The 21436-nt window shown below is 43.7% G+C and overlaps 1 protein-coding gene across 1 annotated transcript in view; it reads right to left on the minus strand.

Moving 5' to 3' along the window:
- Nucleotides 1–21436, minus strand: part of deptor (DEP domain containing MTOR-interacting protein) — a 190803-nt gene that overhangs the window by 141739 nt on the left and 27628 nt on the right. The window contains exon 5 of the mRNA XM_078397116.1: nt 2461–2639. Coding sequence (XP_078253242.1) covers nt 2461–2639 — 179 coding nt within the window. The remainder of the gene's footprint in view (nt 1–2460; nt 2640–21436) is intronic.

Here is a 21436-nt window from a genome sequence, read left to right on the forward strand (position 1 = left end):
GTAAAGGCAATTCTGGATTTAGTGTTGTCCAATGAAACAGGTTTGATAAAGGAACGGCTTGGAGGTAGTGACCATAATATGATTAGTTTTAATCTGCAATTTTAGAGGGAGAAGGTTAAATCGGAAGTGTCAGTGTTGCAGTTGAACAAAGGGGACTATGAAGGCATGAGAGAGGAGCTGGCCCAGGTCGACTGGAAAGGGATCCTAGCAGGAATGACGGTGGAACAACAATGGCAGGAATTTCTGGGCATAATCTGGAAGATGCAGGATCATTTCATTCCATAGAGGAAGAAAGATTCTAAGGGGAGTAGGAGGCAATCGTGGCTGACAAGGGAAGTTAGGGATGGAATAAAAGTAAAAGAAAAGATGTAGCGGGAAGCCAGAGGATTGGGAAACTTTCATAGGACAACAGAAGGAAACAAAACGGGCAATACGGGCTGAAAAGATGAAGTACGAGAGATGAAGTATGAAAGCTGGCCAAGAATATAAAGAAGGACAGTAAAAGCTTCTTTCGATATGTTAAGAGAAAAAGAGTAGCACAGTCAAATGTGGGTTCCTTGAAGGCAGACACAGGTGAAATTATTATAGGTAACAAGGAAATGGAAGAAGAGTTGAACAGGTACTTCGGATCTGTCTTCACTAAGGAAGACAAAAACAATCTCCCAGATGTACTAGAGGACAGAGGATCTAGTGGGGTAGAGGAACTGGAAGGAATTTGCATTAGGTGAGAAATAGTATTGGGTAGAATGATGGGACTGAAGGTTGATAAATCCCCAGGGCCTGATGGTCTGCATCCCAGGGTACTCAGGGAGGTGGCTCTAGAAATAGTGGACGCATTGGTGATCATTTTCCGATGTTCAATAGATTCACGATCAGTTCCTGTGGATTGGAGGATAGCTAAAGTTATTCCATTTTTCAAGAAAGAAGCAAGAGAGAGAAAACGGGGAATTACAGACCAGTTAGCCTGACATCGGTGGTGGGGTAGATGCTGGAGTCAATTGTTAAAGAGGTAATAATGTTGCATTTGGATAGCAGTAAAAGGATAAGTCCAAGTCAGCATGGATTTATGAAAGGGAAATCATGCTTGACTAAACTTCTGGAATTTTTTGAGGACATGACAAGTAAAATGGATGAAGGGGAGCCAGTGGATGTAGTGTATCTAGACTTTCAGAAAGCCTTTGATAAGGTCCCGCACGGGAGATTGGTGACTAAAATTAGAGCACATGGTATTGAAGGTAGCGTGTTAACATGGATAGAATATTGTCAGACAGGAAGCAAAGAGTAGGAGTAAACGGGTCCTTTTCAGAATGGCAGGCAGTGGCGAGTGGAGTGCCGCAAGGCTCGGTGTTGGGGCCGCAACTGTTTACCATATATATTAATGATTTGGAAGAGGGAATTAGAAGTAACACTAGCAAGTTTGCGGATGACACAAAGCTGGATGGCAGTTTGAACTGCGAAGAGGATGTTAGGAGGTTGCAGGGTGACCTGGACAGGTTGAGTGAGTGGGCAGATGCGTGGCAGATGCAGTATAATATAGATAAATGTGAGGTTATCCACATTGGCGGCAAATACAAGGAGGCAGATTATTACCTCAATGGTGTCAGGTTAGGTAAGGGGGAGGTGCAGTGAGACCTGGGTGTCCTTGTACACCAGTCACTGAAAGTTGGCGTGCAGGTACAGCAGGCAGTAAAGAAAGCTAATGGAATGTTGGCCTTCATGACGAGAGGATTTCAGTATAGGAGTAAAGAGGTTCTTCTGCAGTTGTATAGGGCCCTGGTAAGACCACATCTGGAGTATTGTGTAGTTTTGGTCTTCTAATTTGAGGAAGGACATCCTTGTAATTGAGGCAGTGCAGCGTAGGTTCACGAGATTGATCCCTGGGATGGCGGGACTGTCATTTGAGGAAAGATTGAAAAGACTAGGCTTGTATTCACTGGAGTTTAGGATGAGAGGGGATCTTATAGAAGCATATAAAATTATAAAAGGACTGGACAAGCTAGATGCAGGAAAAATGTTCCCAATGTTGGGCGAGTCCAGAACCAGGGGCCACAGTCTTAGAATAAAGGGGAGGCCATTTAAAACTGAGGTGAGAAGGAACTTTTTCACCCAGAGAGTTGTGAGTTTGTGGAATTCTCTGCCATAGAGGGCAGTGGAAGCCAAATCACTGGATGGATTTAAGAGAGAGTTAGATAGAGTTCTAGTGGAATCGAAGGATGTGGGGAGAGGGCAGGCACGGGTTATTGATTGTGGACGATCAGCCATGATCACGGTGAATTGCGGTGCTGGCTCGAGGGGCTGAATGGTCTCCTCCTGCACCTATTTTCGATGTTTCTATGATCAGATTGAATGGGGGTGCTGGCTCAAAGGGCTGAATGGCCTACTCCTGCACCTATTTTTCTATGCTTCTCTGTTTCAAAACCACATTACATGTCACGTTGTAACAAATAATCAATTTCTCACCATGCTGAATGATGCCGTATTCCAGCAGTCGATAGCAGAGCTGTTCACCTTCACTTCTTATGGTAACCTCTCCTTCTTGTATCAGCCAGTCAATACATTCACCTGCAATGAATGCCCGCTGGTATTTCACTCCTTCATCCTCCCGTGTTTGCATTAGGAAGTTTTCTGTATTCATCAATCTATCACGGCAAAGATAAAAATACAGCCATCAACTTAAAATAGTTGTGCCTATTTAAGCAGTGGCTGACCTTAGGAAGAACAGGAGTTTCGAAGTAGCTTTAATGCTCTTGAATCCAAGCCAAAATATAAATTTCATGAGAGCTTTCAGGATTGCTTTACAAATTATTCTTGAAAACAATATTAAACAAATGTCCACTTGTTGGCTAGAAGTTATTATAAAATGATTCAGGTTCCTGACTTCCAAGTGGAAAATCTTGGCTTGGGAAAATTGGCATGGAAGCTCAGCATAGTTAAAGGATGATGAGATTATCTTCAATATTAAAGACATTTTAATTTAATGGGTAAAATGCACCATTTACATAAGTTACAACTTTCATTTACTTTTTTATTCACAGCCAGTGAAATTCATATGTTTGCAACCAAGTTTTAAAAAAAGACAACTACAAACTTTGCATGTAACATTTTTTAAAGACCCATCCCTGCTAATTTTCCTCACCTATGTTTGTGTGTTAAACATCATGATAGGGGATACAAAAAGGAAAAGGAGAGAAAGGATCATTTAAAAAGTACAGGACACCAGTCTAGAAAATCTAAGTAAAATCGAAGATACATAATAAACTCATTTGTGTCGTTACTCCACACCATGGCAAAATGCTTGCTTTCTTTTTAAGTGATTGTTTCTTTTTACAAGCTTTTACCATATGAAATAGGACCACCATGAAATTAAAAAGGTATTACTTGGATAAATAGACTAGCCAGTATTTCTCAACTAGAGGAATGGTTCAGATTGGCAAATATAGTTACTTTTCTTCAAATAACTAGATTTTTATTTTAACATTTTGTGGCTTGGAAATGGCAAATGATCATCTGAGTGTTCTGTTTATTGTTCCAAGTGTGATTGCAGGGTCTTCATAGTGGAAGTCTCTCCTTCATTTACATTACATCAACCTTGATCTACATTGTAACACATGTCTGCATGTAAATTAAGAGGCAATCTTAACCTCACATCTGCCATAAGAGTGGATCACATTTTCATTATGTATTCATTGTTAAATAGACCCTAGGCTACAATGAACTAAATAATTTTGGTTAAGAAATGGTTACAACTGTCATATTGGTCAAAACTTGTAGCATCTGACAACCAGTGACATGGGGAAGGGGGGTGAAAGTGGTGTTGAATGCAGAGGCTGGTGGGGTGAAAGGACCAGGAGAACTCACAGTAGAAGAGAGGAGAGCAGAAATAAGGGATACAGAAGATATGCGGGCAAGGAGTCCATGTCCATGCAGGCTGGAAGCCACGTTTACTAAAGAAAGAGGACAGACAGCAGGTTGGGAGGATGTGTAGACACAAGGAACAGCAGTTGCCTAACCATGTTCTGCAAAGATGCTGCCTGACCGGCTGCGTTACTCCAGCACTTAGTGCCTTTTTGGGAGGAGATGTAGTCTAAATAATGGGGTTTGAATGGGTTATGAATGGGGTTGAGTGGGAAAGATAGATCAGCCATGATTGAATGGTGGATTACGACCCACTCTACATCAATGGGGTCTGCGTGGAAAGGGTACCAGCTTTCAGGTTCCTGGGTACGCACATCGCAGAGGATCTCACCTGGTCTACCAACACCATCACCACAGTAAAGAAGGCACAGCAGAGACTCCACTTCCTGAGGATCCTCAGGAAAACCAACCTGCAGGAGAAGCTCATGTTGTCCTTCTATCGCTGCTCCATCGAGAGTGTGCTGGCATACTGTATAACCACATGGTATGCCAGCTGCTCAGAAAAGGACAGGAAGGCCCTTCAGAGGGTCATCACGACGGCCCAGAAAATCATCGGCTGCTCACTGCCCTCCCTGGAGCACCTGTTCAGCCTGCGCTGCCTCAGTAGAGCAGGCAAAATAATAAAAGATCCATCCCACCCCGGCCACCGTCTGTTTGTTCATCTGCCCTCTGGTCGACGTTTCAGGTCAATCAAATCCCGAACAAACAGACTTAAGAACAGTTTTTACCCCAGGGCCATACGAGAACTGAACACTACCTGTGCACTAGGCAACACCGTTAAAAAATCTTGTACTTAATTTAATTGTATTTATGTATTTATTTGTTTTTGCATTTATTGCATATATGTTTGTACGCACCGTCAGGATTGGCTGTTTTTTAATTTCGTTGTACTCGTTGCAATGACAATAAATGAATATTATTAATATTATATTATATGGGCCGAATGGCCTAATTCTGCTCCTACAACCTATGAACAATAATGGGAGTTGGTGAGTTTTGAGTAGGATGCTCAGAATTACAGCTATTATTAACAAATACACAGCAAATGCCAATTGCAATATTTGTCAAGAACGTGTAATTACAGGAAGATATGGGATATACAAATCAGGTATGATTTTGACAATAATAATTAGAATTAAATTAATATTATTTGATTTTTAAATTAGTGTTCACAAAATTAATTGAATATGCTAAATCATATTCAACTACGAACAAACATGAGAATAGCCGATCAATTTTCATAAGGTCATAAGTGATAGAAGAATTAGGCCATTCGGCCAATCAAGTCTACTCCGCCATTCACTTATGGGTGATCTATCTCTCTCTCCCCCCTAACCCTATTCTCCTGCCTTCTCCCCATAACCCCTCACACCCATCCTAATCAACAATCTATCCATCGATGCCTTAAATATATCCATTGACTTGGCCTGCACAGCCTTCTGTGGCAAAGGATTTCCACAGAATCACTAGCCTCTGACTAGAGGAATTCCTCCTCATCACCTTCCTAAAGGAACGTCCTTTAATTCTGAGGTGATCACCTCTAGTCCTAGACTCTCCCACCAGTGGAAACACCCTCTCCACATCCACTCTATCTAAGCCTTTCACTTTTCTGTATGTTTCAATGAGGTCCCCCCTCATTCATCTGAACTCCAGCGAGTATAGGCCCAGTGCCATCAAACACAAATTTTGTATAATTTCACGTCCACAGGTTTTTGGAGTAGAATTCGGCCATTCGGCCCATCGTGTCTACTCTGCCATTCAATCATGGCTGACCTCTGCCTCCTGATCCCATTTTCCTGCCTTCTCCCCATATCCCTTTCTAATCAAGAATTTGTCTATATCTGCCTTAAAAATTCCCACTGACTTGGCCTCCACAGCCCTCTGTGGCAAAGAATTCCACAGATTAACTATCCATTTCCTGGATCTCTGTGTTTTTTTTCTACTTCTGCCCATAACACGAATTTCACTGATGCAGACCTCCCATCATTTGATTTTACAAATTCAGAATTTTGATGTCCAAAATTCAGAATTTTACATCAAAATTCATATGGCGCGTAATGCAACTTTTCAGCAAAAAAATGTATGCACGCCAAATGCACATACACATTGCGCTACATTCATGTGTGAAAAATGACTATTATTTCCAACAGTCTACAGTTATTGGACTACGTGTACAATGTCAGGCCTATCATGAGTATATTCTGCTATTTATATCATCATATCATATCATATCATATATCTACAGCCGGAAACAGGCCTTTTCGGCCCTCCAAGTCCGTGCCGCCCAGTGATCCCCGCACATTAACATTATCCTACACCCACTAGGGACAATTTTTACATTTACCCAGCCAATTAACCTACATACCTGTACGTCTTTGGAGTGTGGGAGGAAACCGAAGATCTCGGAGAAAACCCACGCAGGTCACGGGGAGAACGTACAAACTCCTTACAGTGCAGCACCCGTAGTCAGGATCGAACCTGTGTCTCCGGCGCTGCATTCGCTGTAAAGCAGCAACTCTACCGCTGCGCTATAGAAAGGTTATTGAACAGAAATACTTTTTACAACACAAAGAAAAAAATGTTTTGTTTTGTTTTCTCTATTTTTCTTTTTCCTTACACAAAATGTATGACAAAGTTATGAAGAAAGAGTTGCATTTAAAACTGCACATACCTAATTTTTTCATTGAAGACATACTTGCTCCAGTGGTCTTCAACAGCAAATCACAACATTTCATGTCCCCCACTCCTGACTCCCCCCCTACTCCCCTCCCCCTTTCCCCCCCCCCACTCCCGCCCTCCCATCCCCACCTTTTCCCCCCACCTCCACTCCCCCACCCACTCCCCTCCTATGCCACCGTGCCACACCATATTCCACACTCAGGCAACGAAGACTTAGCCCTTATTCTGACATACTGCTTTCATTTACTTGCCAAGGATTCTGCATATCAGCATCCAAAGTTTTCCTGTGCAAGCCCTTGCCTCATTCACTCTTCAAGTGGATTATCTCACACTTCTGCAGATTGAAATTTTCTATCCAAGGTCAGGTCAATTCCAACATTTCTGCAGTCTACTGCTTCCTTTCTCACTATTACAGAAGCCATGTTTAAAATTACAAATGGCAATAGACTTGGCTCCACGTCCTGCAGATATTCACAGTAAGTAGCCTTCCAGTCATGAAGACACCTATCGCGAACTGAGACAATTTTATATCCAAACACAATTTCCCCCACCTATATACTAAAACTCTCATTTGTTTGTTTGTTTGGTCCAAACGGTACACAATAGCATGATAATGTTAGGCCCACCTTACACACCGTCGTCCCTTTGGTGCTAATGGAAGGTTTCACTGAAATCGGTTATATTTTTTAAGTGGTGGGGAGGGAGGGAGGGGGGCAGAGGGGAGGGAGGGAAGGGGGGGAGTGGGGAAGGAGGGGGGGAGGAGAGGGTGCTGCACCAATGCAGGAGAGGTTTGGGCCCTATGGGTCCACTTGGTCTGGTTGAGTTTTAATTTTTCCCCAGTCTGTAATAAACTGCTCAGCAAACTGAAAGTCCCAATCAAGATCTAACTGGTGCACAACATTAAGGATGGTTAGAAAAGACCCATTCCCCTTAGCAGGTAGAGCATCACAAGGCAGCCGCAGTGAAGAAATGAGCAGGCCTGAAGAAATGGAAGCACACCATTAACGACAGTTGTAACCACATGGCCACCTTTACCGATCCGTCCAAGGAAGGTTTGCTACAATTTCAGATGCCTTTACATGATCTGCATTTTGGACATCTGAGCTCCCACCACCAGTCGAGCCGTCCTTGCAAAATCACATGATTCCCCACACCAGGACCAAATAGAGCAGAGCCACTGGAAGCAGCAGCTTCATTGTCCCAGACCTTCAGTTCCAGAGCAGGGTGCACTCGTGTCTCAGAGTCTCCTTCAAGTCAAATAGAACATTTTGAAACCTGCCTGCTATATTTTGCTAGTTACTATTATGGATTCCAGCACTCTACCAGATTTGATAAGAGAACTCAAGGTAAAGGAACCGCTTGGAGGTAGTGATCATAATATGATTAGTTTTAATCTGCAATTTGAGAGGGAGAAGGTTAAATCGGAAGTGTCAGTGTTGTAGTTGAACAACAACTGGGACTATGAAGGCATGAGAGAGGAGCTGGCCAAGGTCGACTGGAAAGAGATCCTAGCAGGAATGACGGTGGAACAGCAATGGCAGCAATTTTGGGGCATAAGCCAGAAGATGCAGGATCATTTCATTCCAAAGCGAAAGAAAGATTCTAAGGAGAGTAGGAGGCAACCGTGGCTGACAAGGGAAGTTAGGGATGGAATAAAAGATGTATAACACAGCAAAGAGAAGCGGGAAGCCAGAGGATTGGGAAACTTTCATTGGACAACAGAAGGTAACAAAACGGGCAATACGGGCTGAAAAGATGAAGTACCGAGGGGAAGCTGGCCAAGAATATAAAGAAGGACAGTAAAACCTTCTTTATATATGTTAAGAGAAAAAGAGTATCAAAGTCAAATGTGGGTCCCTTGAAGGCAGACACGGGTGAAATTATTATGGGTAACAAGGAAATGGCAGAAGAGTTAGACAATAGACAATAGGTGCAGGAGTATGCCATTCGGCCCAACGAGCCAGCACCACCATTCAATGGCTGATCATTCTCAATCAGCACCTCGTTCCTGCCTTCTCCCCATACGCCCTGACTCCGCTTGAACAGGTCTTTCGGATCTGTCTTCACTAAGGAAGACACAAACAATCTCCCAGATGTACTAGAGGACAGAGGATCTATTGGGATAGAGGAACTGAAAGAAATTTTCATTAGGCGAGAAATAGTATTGGGTAGACTAATGGGACTGAAGGATGATAAATCCCCAGGGCCTGATGGTCTGCATTCCAGGGTCCTCAGGGAGGTGGCTCTAGAAATAGTGGACGCATTGGTGATCAATTTCCAATATTCAATAGATTCAGGATCAGTTCCTGTGTATTGGAGGATAGCTAATGTTATCCCACTTTTCAAGAAAGGAGCAATAGAGAAAACGGGGAATTACAGACCAGTTAGCCTGACATCGGTGGTGGGAAAGATGCAGGAGTCAATTATTAAAGAGGTAATAATGGTGCATTTGGATAGCGGTAAAAGGATAAGTCCAGGTCAGCATAGATTTATGAAAGGGAAATCATGCTTGACTAATTTTCTGGAATTTTTTGAGGATGTGACAAGTAAAATGGATGAAGGGGAACCAGTGGATGTAGTGTATCTAGACTAGATAATGTCCCACACAGGAGATTGGTGAGCAAAATTAGAGCACATGGTATTGGGGGTAGACATGGATAGAGAATTGGTTGGCAGACAGGAAGCAAAAAGTAGGAGAAAACAGGGCCTTTTCAGAATGGCAGGCAATGGCGAGTGGAGTGCCGCAAGACTCGGTGTTGGGGCTGCAACTGTTTACCATATAAATTAATGATTTAGACGAAGGAATTAGAAGTAACACTAGCAAGTTTGCAGATGACACAAAGCTGGGTGGCAGTGTGAACTGCGACGAGGATGTTAGGAGGTTGCAGGGTGACCTGGACAGGTTGAGTGAGCGGGCAGATGCGTGGCAAATACAGTATAATGTAGATAAATGTGAGGTTATCCATTTTGGTGGAAAAAACAAGGAGTTTTGGTCTCCTAATTTGAGGAAGGGCATCCTTGTAAATGAGGCAGTGCAGCGTAGGTTCACGAGATTAATCCCTGGGATAGCGGGACTGTCATATGAGGAAAGATTGAAAAGACTTGGCTTGGAGACACTGGAGTTTAGAAGGATGAGAGGGGATCTTATAGAGACATATAAAATTATAAAAGGACTGGACAAGCTAGATGCAGGAAAAATGTTCCCAATGTTTGGCGAGTCCAGAACCAGGGGCCATGGTCTTAAAATAAAGGGGAGGCCATTTAAAACTGAGGTGGGAAGGAACTTTTTCACCCAGAGAGTTGTTAATTTATGGAATTCTCTGCCACAGAAGGCAGTGGAGGCCAAATCACTGCATGAATTTAAGAGAGTTAGATAGAGCTCTGGGGGCTAGTGGAATCAAGGGATATGGGGAGAAGTTGGCACAGGTTACTGATTGTGGATGATCAGCCATGATCACAATGAATGGTGGTGCTGGCTCGTAGGGCCGAATGGCCTCCTCCTGCACCTACTCTCTATGTTTCTATTTGCTATGTTTCTTAATATCCTTGATTTGAAAGTGTTTCAGGCCTCATTTGGGAGATACAAGCAGAAAGTCCCTATCATGCACAGTGGCTGCTGGCTTGTCTGGCAAAGCAAGCAATTACTTAAGAGGCATAGAGCCTTAAAGTCATACAATGTGGAAACAGGTCCTTCAGGTGCAAGGAGCGGACGATGCATTCAGATGAAACTTATGGTACCAGCAGAACATCCAGGAGGACATATCAATTGCAAGGCCTTCCATTGCAAAGTGCAGCAGCCCACAGCCTCAAACCGTTGCAAAGGTGAGTGGTGCAGTCCCGTGTGATTGCATAATGCCTTCATTGTTGGCAGCAGTTGAGCCGTCCTGAATCACTTCCAATGTCTTTGCATACTGAAAATGTTCTTCACAAATATTTCAACATAAAGACACCTTCTTAAATGCACTTTGTGATTCTAGCATGTGCATGGTCATGCAACATCATACAATGAGCTTTTACCGTCTGAAGGCATGCAGCACTGCATGAAACATTTTGCAAGGTAATAACCATAGGATGGCAACGGTGGCACAGCGGTAGAGTTGCTGCCTTACAGCGCTTGCAGCGCCGGAGACCCGGGTTTGATCCCGACCACGGGTGCTGTCCGTACGGAGTTTGTACGTTCTCCCCATGACCGCTTGTGATTTTTCAGAGATCTTCGGTTTCATCCCACACTCCAAAGATGTACAGGTTTGTAGGTTAATTGGCTTGGTTTATGGGTAAATTGTCCGTAGTGTGTTTAGGATACTGTTAATGTGCGGGGAAAAACTGTAGATGCTGGTTTAAATCGAAGGTAGACACAAAATGCTGGAGTAACTCAGCGGATCAGGCAGCATCTCAGTGTTAATGTGTGGGGATCACTGGTCGGTGCGGACTCGGTGGGCCTATAGGCCTGTTTTCGCGCAGTATCTCTAAACTCTAAACAAAACTAAACCAGTCAACAAAACTGGAAGAGGGCAATAAATGTGATAATAATAATAATAATAATATTCATTTATTGTCATTGCAACGAGTACAACGAAATTAAAAAATAGCCAATCCTGACGGTGCGTAAACATATATGCAATAAATGCAAAAACAAATAAATACATAAATACAATTAAATACAATTATATTAAGTACAAGATTTTTTAACGGTGTTGCCTAGTGCAAAGGTAGTGTTCAGTTCTCGTATGGCCCTGGGGTAAAAACTGTTCTTAAGTCTGTTTGTTCGGGATTTGATCGACCTGAAACGTCGACCAGAGGGCAGATGAACAAACAGACGGTGGCCGGGGTGGGATGGATCTTTTATTATTTTGCCTGCTCTACTGAGGCAGCGTAGGCTGAACAGGTGCTCCAGGGAGGGCAGTGAGCAGCCGATGATCTTCTGGGCCGTCGTGATGACCCTCTGAAGGGCCTTCCTGTCCTTTTCTGAGCAGCTGGCATACCATGTGGTTATACAGTATGCCAGCACACTCTCGATGGAGCAGCGATAGAAGGACAACATGAGCTTCTCCTGCAGGTTGGTTTTCCTGAGGATCCTCAGGAAGTGGAGTCGCTGCTGTGCCTTCTTTACTGTGGTGATGGTGTTGGTAGACCAGGTAAGATCCTCTGCGATGTGCGTACCCAGGAACCTGAAAGCTGGTACCCTTTCCACACAGACCCCATTGATGTAGAGTGGGTCGTAATCTACACTGGTTTTTCTAAAGTCAATTATAAGTTCCTTTGTTTTGGAGGAGTTCAGGACCAGATTGTTCACTGAACACCATGCTGCCAGCCTTTGGATTTCATCCCTATAGGCTGTCTCATCTCCTTCTGAGATGAGTCCAACCACAGTCGTGTCATCCGCGAACTTGATGATGGTGTTGGTGGGATGGGTGGGGGCGCAGTCGTGAGTGTAGAGGGAGTAAAGGATGGGGCTCAACACACAGCCCTGTGGTGAGCCGGTGCTCAGTGTAATGGTGGAGGAGAGGTGAGGGCCTATTTTGACGGTCTGGGGGCGGTTGGTCAGGAAGTCCTTGATCCATTGGCAGATGGTTTGGGAAAATCCAAGGTCGGAAAGTTTGGTGACCAGTCTGCTCGGGATGACCGTGTTAAAGGCAGAGCTGAAGTCGAGGAAGAGCATCCTCACATAGCTCCCCTGGTGTTCAAGGTGCGTCAGTGCAGTGTGAAGAGCAGTGTCGATGGCATCCCCTGTAGACCTATTTGCTCTGTAGGCAAACTGGTGTGGGTCGAAGGTGGGTGGGAGGCTGGCTTTGATGTGCTGCAGGACCAGTCTCTCGAAGCACTTTGTGATGACCGGTAGTCGTTAAGTCCGCTGATGACAGACTTTTTCGGCAGTGGGATGATTGTGGCGGACTTCAGGCAGGGAGGGATGGTGGATTTTAAAAGGGACAGGTTGAAGATTTTTGTGAAGACCTCAGATAATTGGTCTGCACATTCCCTCAGCACTCTGCCCGTCACACCATCGGGGCCTGCAGCTTTCCTGGGATTCACTGCTCTGAGCACGCGCTTAACATCATACTCCTGCACAGTGAAGGTGTTGCTGCCAGGTGCTGGAGAGGGTGTTATGTCTGCCACTGTAGCTTTCACCTCGAAACGAGCAAAGAAACAGTTAAGTTCCTCTGCCAGCGAGGCGTCGCCGTCGGCAGTCGTGCGGTTGCTGGTCTTGTAGTTGGTGATGTGCTGGATGCCTTGCCATACCCGCCGTGGGTCATTGTTGGAAAAGTGGTCCTCAATCTTCCTCTTGTAGGACGCTTTGGCATCCTTGATGCCTCTCTTCAGGTTGGTTCTAGCAGCACTGTATAGAGCGGCTGCAGGGTTTCTTGTTGGCGCCTTCATTATTCCGACCTTCAGCCTACTCATCTGTTGCAAACTCCGCAATGTTAAATACCTTGCAACAAAAAGCAATCCGATGCACGTGACTTTTTTTCCCTCAGAGTGACAATTCATTCCAGGGAGAAAGACAAAATTGCAAGGGCCTCTGACACCGCACCATTCACAGGGGAAACAGCGCATCTCAATTTGTAGCTTGATGAGTTTGGAAAGAACTGCAGATGCTGGTTTAAATCGAAGGTAGAAACAAAATGCTGGAGTAACTCAGCAGGTCAGGCAGCATCTCAGGAGAGAAGAATTGGATGACATTTCGGGTCGAGACCCTTCTGCAGACAAAATTTGTAGTTTGATGAGTTTGGAACGATCACCTGCCACCAAAATAAAATTTGATGTTCCTGTTCCCGAAATGCCTTGTACAGTGGACAGAGCATGTAGCATCACCCCTGCTGCCAATCTCCATCATTTGATATTGCTTGCATTATGTGTGAACCACTAGATAGGAATTCAATAGCTCCCATTCTCACAGCATGGGAATATTATCAAGTGTACATCAGACGTAATTGCTGAAACCGTACAATCTCAGAGCAAGTTGCACATTCTGAGCAGCCTGTGCAATTGGAGGACAAATTTTCAATAGTTTAGTTAAGAATGTCTTAGAGCATTGTGCACATGATCATTTATGACACAACTGAATTCAAAAGTTTTCGCGAGTGGAGTTCAGTGATCGCTTGCGAATCAATGAATTAGAATCCCATCACTCAGTAGCTACAGTTCCCTCTTCTTCAGGTGAGCAGACGAGCACTCCCAACAATGTGGTTCTCAAGAAAGTGTTAGATTTAGCTCTTGGGACGAACGGAATCAAGGGATATGGGGAGAAGCCAAGAATGGGGTACTGATTGCGGATGATCAGCCATGATCACAATGAATGGCCTTGCTGGTTCGAGGGGCCAAATGACCTCCTCCTGCACCTATTGTCTATGTTTCTAAAACTGCACTAGCACCATCAGCACAAGTGTAAATAGTGAGATGGAGAGATGCTCCTAACCTTTGTTCCCTCTAATGTTCTGTGGTCCCTTCTTCTGCAAGAAGAGGAAGAGCTGACCGAGCGAGGTGTGACAGCAAACCAAAGAAGGCAGGCACGGGTTACTGATTGTGGATGATCAGCCATGATCACAATGAATGGCGGTGCTGGCTCGAGGGGCCGAATGGCCTCCACCTGCACCTATTTTCTATGTTCTATGTTAGCAACAGCATGTGGGCATTGACACAATGAGGGGTTTTGTTGAAAGTGAGGTTGAGGCATCATATTGCAAAAGATAAATGTCAGTGGAAATTGGAGAGATGGGGATGAGTCAGTACATTGACATAAAGGAATGGGATTACATTTATGTGAATTGAGCAGAGAAGATTTACAATGTTGGCGGGAGGGTCAGCTTAGAATACGGGGAAGGTTCATCATTAGATTTACTGATCTTCAGAGATCATTAATGTGCTTCCTCCAGCACTAACACCATACAGCTATGATTATTTCACATGTTCACCGTGGTCCGCTTAACAGACTTCTTCCTCCAATGAACCAGTGCATCTTCCTGTGCCTTTACAACACAGTAGACTGACATCCAGCTCAGAGCTGTTAGAGGGAAGCACAGTATCCCAACATTATCCTGTCACTTCCCCGCTGTTGCCAGAGCACTCCAAAGTCTAACAAATGTCATCTTCGGAAGGTGCCATTAGATTGCAGGAGTTAACTTGCGTGCATTTATGGCATCACTAAGCTGACTCAACTGCACATATCTAATACTGCTCATGGAAGGGTGGGCTAAGAAAAGCCCTTCCAAACCCACCACAACCATTGCTTCACCATCCACTGAATTTGCAGACAACTCAAATTTCAACAAAGATAGACACAAAAAGTTGGAAAAACATTACACTCTATAGTAGAAGGTGCGATGCAACAAGGTGTTGAAGTGGGAGAAGAAATTACACCTCAGGATAGTGTCTCAAACGTTTCAACGCAAAGATCAAGACATAAATCTGGTTCTGTAGCCAGTTCAACTACGAGGGTCTCTGCTCAATTGGAAGCTGAAGCTGAGATGGCTGCTCTCTCGCTAGAAGCTGCCACCTTGGAGAAAAAAATATGAGATTGAGGAACAAGAACAGCTGAGAAGATGTGCAGAACAGCTGAAGAGGGAGGCTGAGGAACGAGATGAACAGCTGACGAGACAGGCAGAACAGCTGAAGAGGTAGATGGAATGGTTGGAAACAACCACAAAGCTGGCAGCTGCTGGGGCAAGGAGGGACATACTGGAAGGCCAAAGATCAAATTGGGGCTCGAGAGTATCTCAGAAGAAGAGTTCCTTAGTCCAAGAAGGAGCTGCTAAGCTGGAAACAACAGCTAAAGTCAACCCACAGCCAGAGCCAGTCTGGTCTCGAGACACAGAACTGGCACTAAGTAAGTGGATGGGCGACAAAACTTCACCAAAGCAACCGGGTGCTAGATCAAAGCAACCAACCTTTGGGATGTCTGTTAAGGCTCGAACCAACCCAGTACTCTTCTCAGAGGCCTGTTCATCAGCTACCTGCACCCAGCCAGAGACAAACAACTGATCATGGGACTCGTGACAAAATTTACCCGGATCGATCTGCACTAAGCCAGGGATCTCAAAATGAATTCTATGAATTAGTGAGGAATCAAATGAGAATCAGCGAGCTCATTATTCAACAAAATCTTTCTTCCACCTTACCCCCAATGGAAATCCCTAAATATGATGGTGATCTTTTACAATATGAAGCTTTCATAGAAGTGTTTGAAGAAGGAGTAGAAATGAAAACTACAAGTTACAGAGATCACTTACGATTTCAGGAGCAATACACAAGTGGATATTCGAACCAGCTTGTTAAAAGTTGTCAACATTTGCCTGTGGATGAGGGCTATCGAACGTCAAGAGAGTTGCTTAAAGAGCATTTTGGTAACAAACAGAAGATTGCTAACGCATACATGAAAAAGGCCTTTGCTTGGTCAGTTATCAAGGCGGAAGATGTGAAGGCTTTGCATGAGTTTGCAATATTTCTTAGGGGTTGTTGTAATTCAATGAGAAATAACAACCACATGGAAGAAATGAATGTCGTTAGTAATATGAAGGCTATCATTCTAAAACTGCCCTATAGGCTGAGAGAAAAGTGGAGAGATAAAACAGGCCTGATACAGGAGGTTGACGATAGAGAGGCCATGCTTCCTGACCTGGTGAATTTCATGGAAAGAGAAGTACAGTTAATGTCAAACCTATGCTATGGGAATATTCAAGATCCTAAACCAACAACTGTCAAAGGCTCTAACTTTACTAAAACAAAGGGAAGATCAGGACCTAAGGAAAGCAGTTTTGCTGCTGCCGTAATACCCGTAGAAATGAAGGACGGAATGAAAAGAGATGCATCTACCATTAAGCTCCAAGGGTTTTGTTTTGCATGTAATGATGTTGATCACACTATAAGATGGTGTCGAAAATCCAAGAAGAAGGAATATAAAGATAAGATTGACTTCTTGAAGGAGAACCTTCAAGATAGGTGGAGTAGTTGATAGTGAGGTAGATTTTCAAAGTCTACAGAGAGACTTGGGCCTTTTGGAAGGGTGGGCTGAAAGATGGCAGATGGAGTTTAATGCTGATAAGTGTGAGGTGCTGCATTTTGGTAGGACAAATCAAAATAGGACGTACAGGGTAAATGGTAGGGAATTGAGGAATGCAGTGGAACAGAGGGATCTGGGAATAACTGTGCATTGTTCCCTGAAGGTGGAATCTCATGTGGATAGGGTGGTGAAGAAGGCGTTTGGTATGCTTGCCTTTATAAATCAGAGCATCGAGTATAGAAGTTGGGATGTAATGTTGAAATTGTACAGGGCATTGGTGAGGCCAAATCTGGAGTATGGTGTACAGTTCTGGTCGCCAAATTATAGGAAGGATGTCGACAAAATGGAGAGGGTACGGAGGAGATTTACTAGAATGTTGCCTGGGTTTCAGCACTTAGGCTACAGAGAGAGGTTGAACAGGTTGGGTCTTTATTCTTTGGAGCGTAGAAGGTTGAGGGGGTACTTGATAGAGGTTTTTAAAATTTTGAGAGGGACGGACAGAGTTGACGTGGGTAGGCTTTTCCCTTTGAGAGTGGGGAAGATTCCAACAAGGGGACATAGCTTCAGAATTGAGGGACAAAGGTTTAGGGGTAACATGAGGGGGAACTTCTTTACTCAGAGGGTTGTGGCTGTATGGAATGGGCTTCCGGTGGAAGTGGTGGAGGCTGGCTCGATTTTATTATTTAAGAGTAAATTGGATAGGTATATGGATAGGAGGGGATTGGAGGGTTATGGTCTGAGTGCAGGTAGATGAGACTAGGTCAGGGAGAATGGTCGGCGTGGACTGGTAGGGCCGGACAGGCCTGTTTCCATGCTGTAGTTGTTATATGTTATGGATGTCTGAAGAAAGGACACATGGTTAAAGACTGCAGGAACCAGATAACATAATATATGCAAACAAGATCATCCTGAATTACTTCACATTGAACAGAGGAATACGGACGAGAAGCCGGAGCAAATGGAACAAAAGGAGAAACCAGCTACGAGTGATATTGTTGCCTCACCTCAGATAAATGCGCATATTGGGGCTGGGGTAGAAACCTGTATTTTCTCCATCCTACCAGTACAGGTAAGGAACAACAAGGGGAATACAGTGTTGCAAACATACGCATTTTTGGACAGTGGAAGTTCAGCTACCTTATGCACAGAAAGCTTGATGAGAAGGCTGGACATCACAGGAGAAAAGATTATGCTTCTCTTGAACACCATGAATGGTCAGAAATGCTACGATAGTTATCATATCACAAGTATGGAAATATCTAGTCTGGAGGAAGACAATTTTATACAAATATCTGATGTGTTTACACATGAGACTATGCCCGTCTCTCATCTCTCATCCAAATTTGACGGTTAATGTCAAACCTACGCTAAGCAAAAAGACTTGAAAAAATGGCCTTACTTGAAAGATGTCAAGATACCTAAAATAAATTCTGATATCGACCTACTTATCGGAACGAATGCTTTGAAGGCATTAGAACCTAGAAAGGTTGTTACCAGTCAAGGAGATGGACTGTTTGCTGTGAGAACCAGACTCGGATGGGTTATCTATGGCTCATTGAGAAGGAACAATAAAGGCAGGAAAAGAAATACCTATACTGCTGCTGCCGTCAATCAAATATCTATTGTAAATCTAGAGGAGTTGTTGACCAAGCAATATAATCACCACTTCAATGAAAGAACCAGCAAGGAATCAGAAGAAATGTCCAGAGAAGTAAAAAAAATTGGAAATTATCAATCACTCAGTAAAGATAGCAGGACACTATTGCCTAGACTTACCTTTCAAACAAGAAAGTGTTAGTCTGCCGAAAAACCGTTGCATTGCAGAACAATGCATTCAGAATCAGAAACGCAAGTTTGGCAAGAATATGAAATTTCATGATGAATATACATCTTTCCTCACAGAGATGATTGACAATGGTTATGCCGAAAGGGTGCCAGAAGACCAGGTGAATCGAAATGATGGAGAGCTTTGGTATATCCCACACCATGGGATGTATCATTCAAAAAAAAGGAACATTAAGAATGGTCTTCGACTGTGCTGCGGTTTTCAAGGGTAAATCACTTAACTGTCAATTGCTGCAGGCTCCAGACTTTATCGAAATCACTCATCGGAGTTCTCATCAGATTCAGACAAGAGCCGGTGGCTTTGATGGTGGATATCAAGGCGATGTTTCATCAGGTCAAGGAATCGGAAAAGCATGTCGACTACTTGCGATTTCTGTGGTGGCCAGATGGTGACGCACAAGAAGATCTCATTGAATACCGGATGAAGGTACATCGCTTTGGAGCAGTGTCATCACCAAGTTGTGCAAACTTCGCATTGAGGAAAACCGCCGAGGACAATAAACCTCACTTTTCAGAAGAAGTGACAAACACAGTAAAGAGCAATTTCTATGTGGACTGAAGAATTCAGTCTGAAGAAGGGTCTCGACCCGAAACGTCACCCATTCCTTCCCTCCTGAGATGCTGCCTGACCTGCTGAGTTACTCCAGCATCTTGTGAATAATTACCTTCGATTTGTACCAGCATCTGCAGTTATTTTCTTACACATTTCTATGTGGACGATTGTTTAAAATCCATGTCCACGGAACAGGAAGTATTCCAAATGGTAAAACATCTGACTTCCCTCTGCAACTATCGAAATGGATCAGCAACAGCCGTGCTGTGTTGGAAACCATTCCACTAGATAACAGAGCCAAGGAGACCCGGGAGTTGAATTTGGACAAAGGCAATCTGGCCATGGAGAGAGCATTGGGATTGCACTGGTGCATTGAAACGGATGTGTTCAAGTTCAGAATCTCGATTCAGGAGCGACCATGTACAAGACGGGGCATTCTGATTGGTCATGATTGGTTCTGTTTACGACACTTTGGGATTTCTTGCACCATTTACACTACCAGTCAAGTTAATTTTGCAGGAACTCTGTAAGAAGAACTTGGATGGGATGAGAGTATAACGCAAATCTTCTCTCAGCGATGGACAGATTGGTTCATAGATCTTGACAAGATCTCGGAGTTCAGAGTGGACCAGGGTATGAAGCCTACAGACTTTGGTCGAATCAAATATGCACAGCTGCATCACTTTTCAGACGCAAGTGAAAGTGGTAATGGTACTGTTTCATATCTAAGACTGGAAAATGATAGCAATGAAGTGCATTTATTCACAAAATGCTGGAGTAACTCAGCAGGTCAGGCAGCATCTCAGCAATGAAGTGCATGCTGCATCCTTAATGGGAAAGGCCAGAGTGGCACCATTGAAACAAATGACGATTCCCAGAATGGAGCTTGCAGCCGCAGTCCTAGCTGTCAGAATTGACATATTGCTGCAAAAAGAACTGCAGCTTAAGCTGGAGGAATCTACCTTCTGGACTGATAGCATGACAGTGTTTAAGTACATCAACAATGAAAACAAACGCTTCCTAACATTTGTAGCAAACAGGATCTCTTTTGTAAGGGATGCTCCTAATGTATCACAGTGGAAGTATGTTAATACCCAGCAAAATCCTGCGGATGAAGCCTCTTGAGGATTAACAGCAGACTGCTTCTTAAGATGGATCAATGGGCCAGTTTCTCTGTAAACCAGACCGAGAATGGCCAAGTTTAACCTGGAAACTGAAATCTCTGCTAATGATCCGGAGATGAAGCAAGACATCTCAGTGAACGCCATTATCAAGGATCCATTGGATTCAACAAACTATATAATTACCCATTTCTCATCATGGAATAAGTTGAAGGCTGTGGTAGCTTGGTTTCTTAAAGTAAAGACAATGCTCTTGCAGTGGACTTGTAAGAGAAAGGAAACTCGTGCTGCTATGGGTAGCTTTGAAACGGATCCTGGCAAGCTGAAAGAAAAGGTTGACAAAGAGATGCAAGTCTTTAAGGCATCATACCAGGGACAGTGTTTATGTCTGGATGATCTTTTTAAGGCAGAAAATGCAGTTATCTCTTTCTGTCAAAGGCAAGGATACAAGGAAGAGCTATCAACATTACAAGCTGGTGAGCATGGTGTTAAAAGAAGTACAGGCTTGACCCGATACTGGATAAAGGACTTCTGAGAGTAGGTGGTCACCTAAATAAACTAGCGATGCCTGAAGAAGCTAAGCATCCTATTATTCTCTCGAAGGACTTTCATATTTCAACATTGCTGTTATGACATATGGAGAAGAAATCACATGTTGTCGAAACTTCGTAAAAAATACTGGATTGTCAAAGCTAACTCCGCTGCAAGAAAGGTTATAAAGAATTGCGTTGTGTGCAAACGTCAGCGAGGAAGAGTTGGAGAACAGAAAATGGCAGTCTTGCCCCTGGAAAGGATTCAACCTGATAATCCTCCATTTACAGAAGTAGGAGTTGATTATTTCGGTCCTGTAGAGGTCAAGAGAGGACGAAGTCTGGTGAAAAGGTATGGTGTAATCTTCACTTGCATGGAAATTGCATCTACACTTGACACAGACTCCTGTATTCATGTGTTACGAAGATTTATTTGTCGACAAAGTCAAGTTTTATCATTAAGATCAGATAATGGTACGAATTTTGTTGGAGCGGAAAGAGAGTTGAGAGAAGCGCTTAAAGGCTTGAATCAGAACAAGATCCAGAATGATATGCTTCAGCAAGGGATATGATGGAACTTTAATCCCCCAGCGAGATCCCATCACGGCAGTGTTTGGGAACGATTGATTCGCAATGTGCTGCGCTTTGTTCTTAAACAACAAGTTCTGGATGATGAAGGATTGTAAACATAATTTTGTGAAATAGAAGCAATTTTGAATGACCGACCCATTACCAAGAGTTCTGATGATCTGAGTGACCTGGAAGCACTTAGATCAAATCATATTCTTCTCTTGAAAAC

Source organism: Rhinoraja longicauda, chromosome 4, assembly GCF_053455715.1.
Source record: "Rhinoraja longicauda isolate Sanriku21f chromosome 4, sRhiLon1.1, whole genome shotgun sequence".
Classification (NCBI taxonomy): domain Eukaryota; kingdom Metazoa; phylum Chordata; class Chondrichthyes; order Rajiformes; family Arhynchobatidae; genus Rhinoraja; species Rhinoraja longicauda.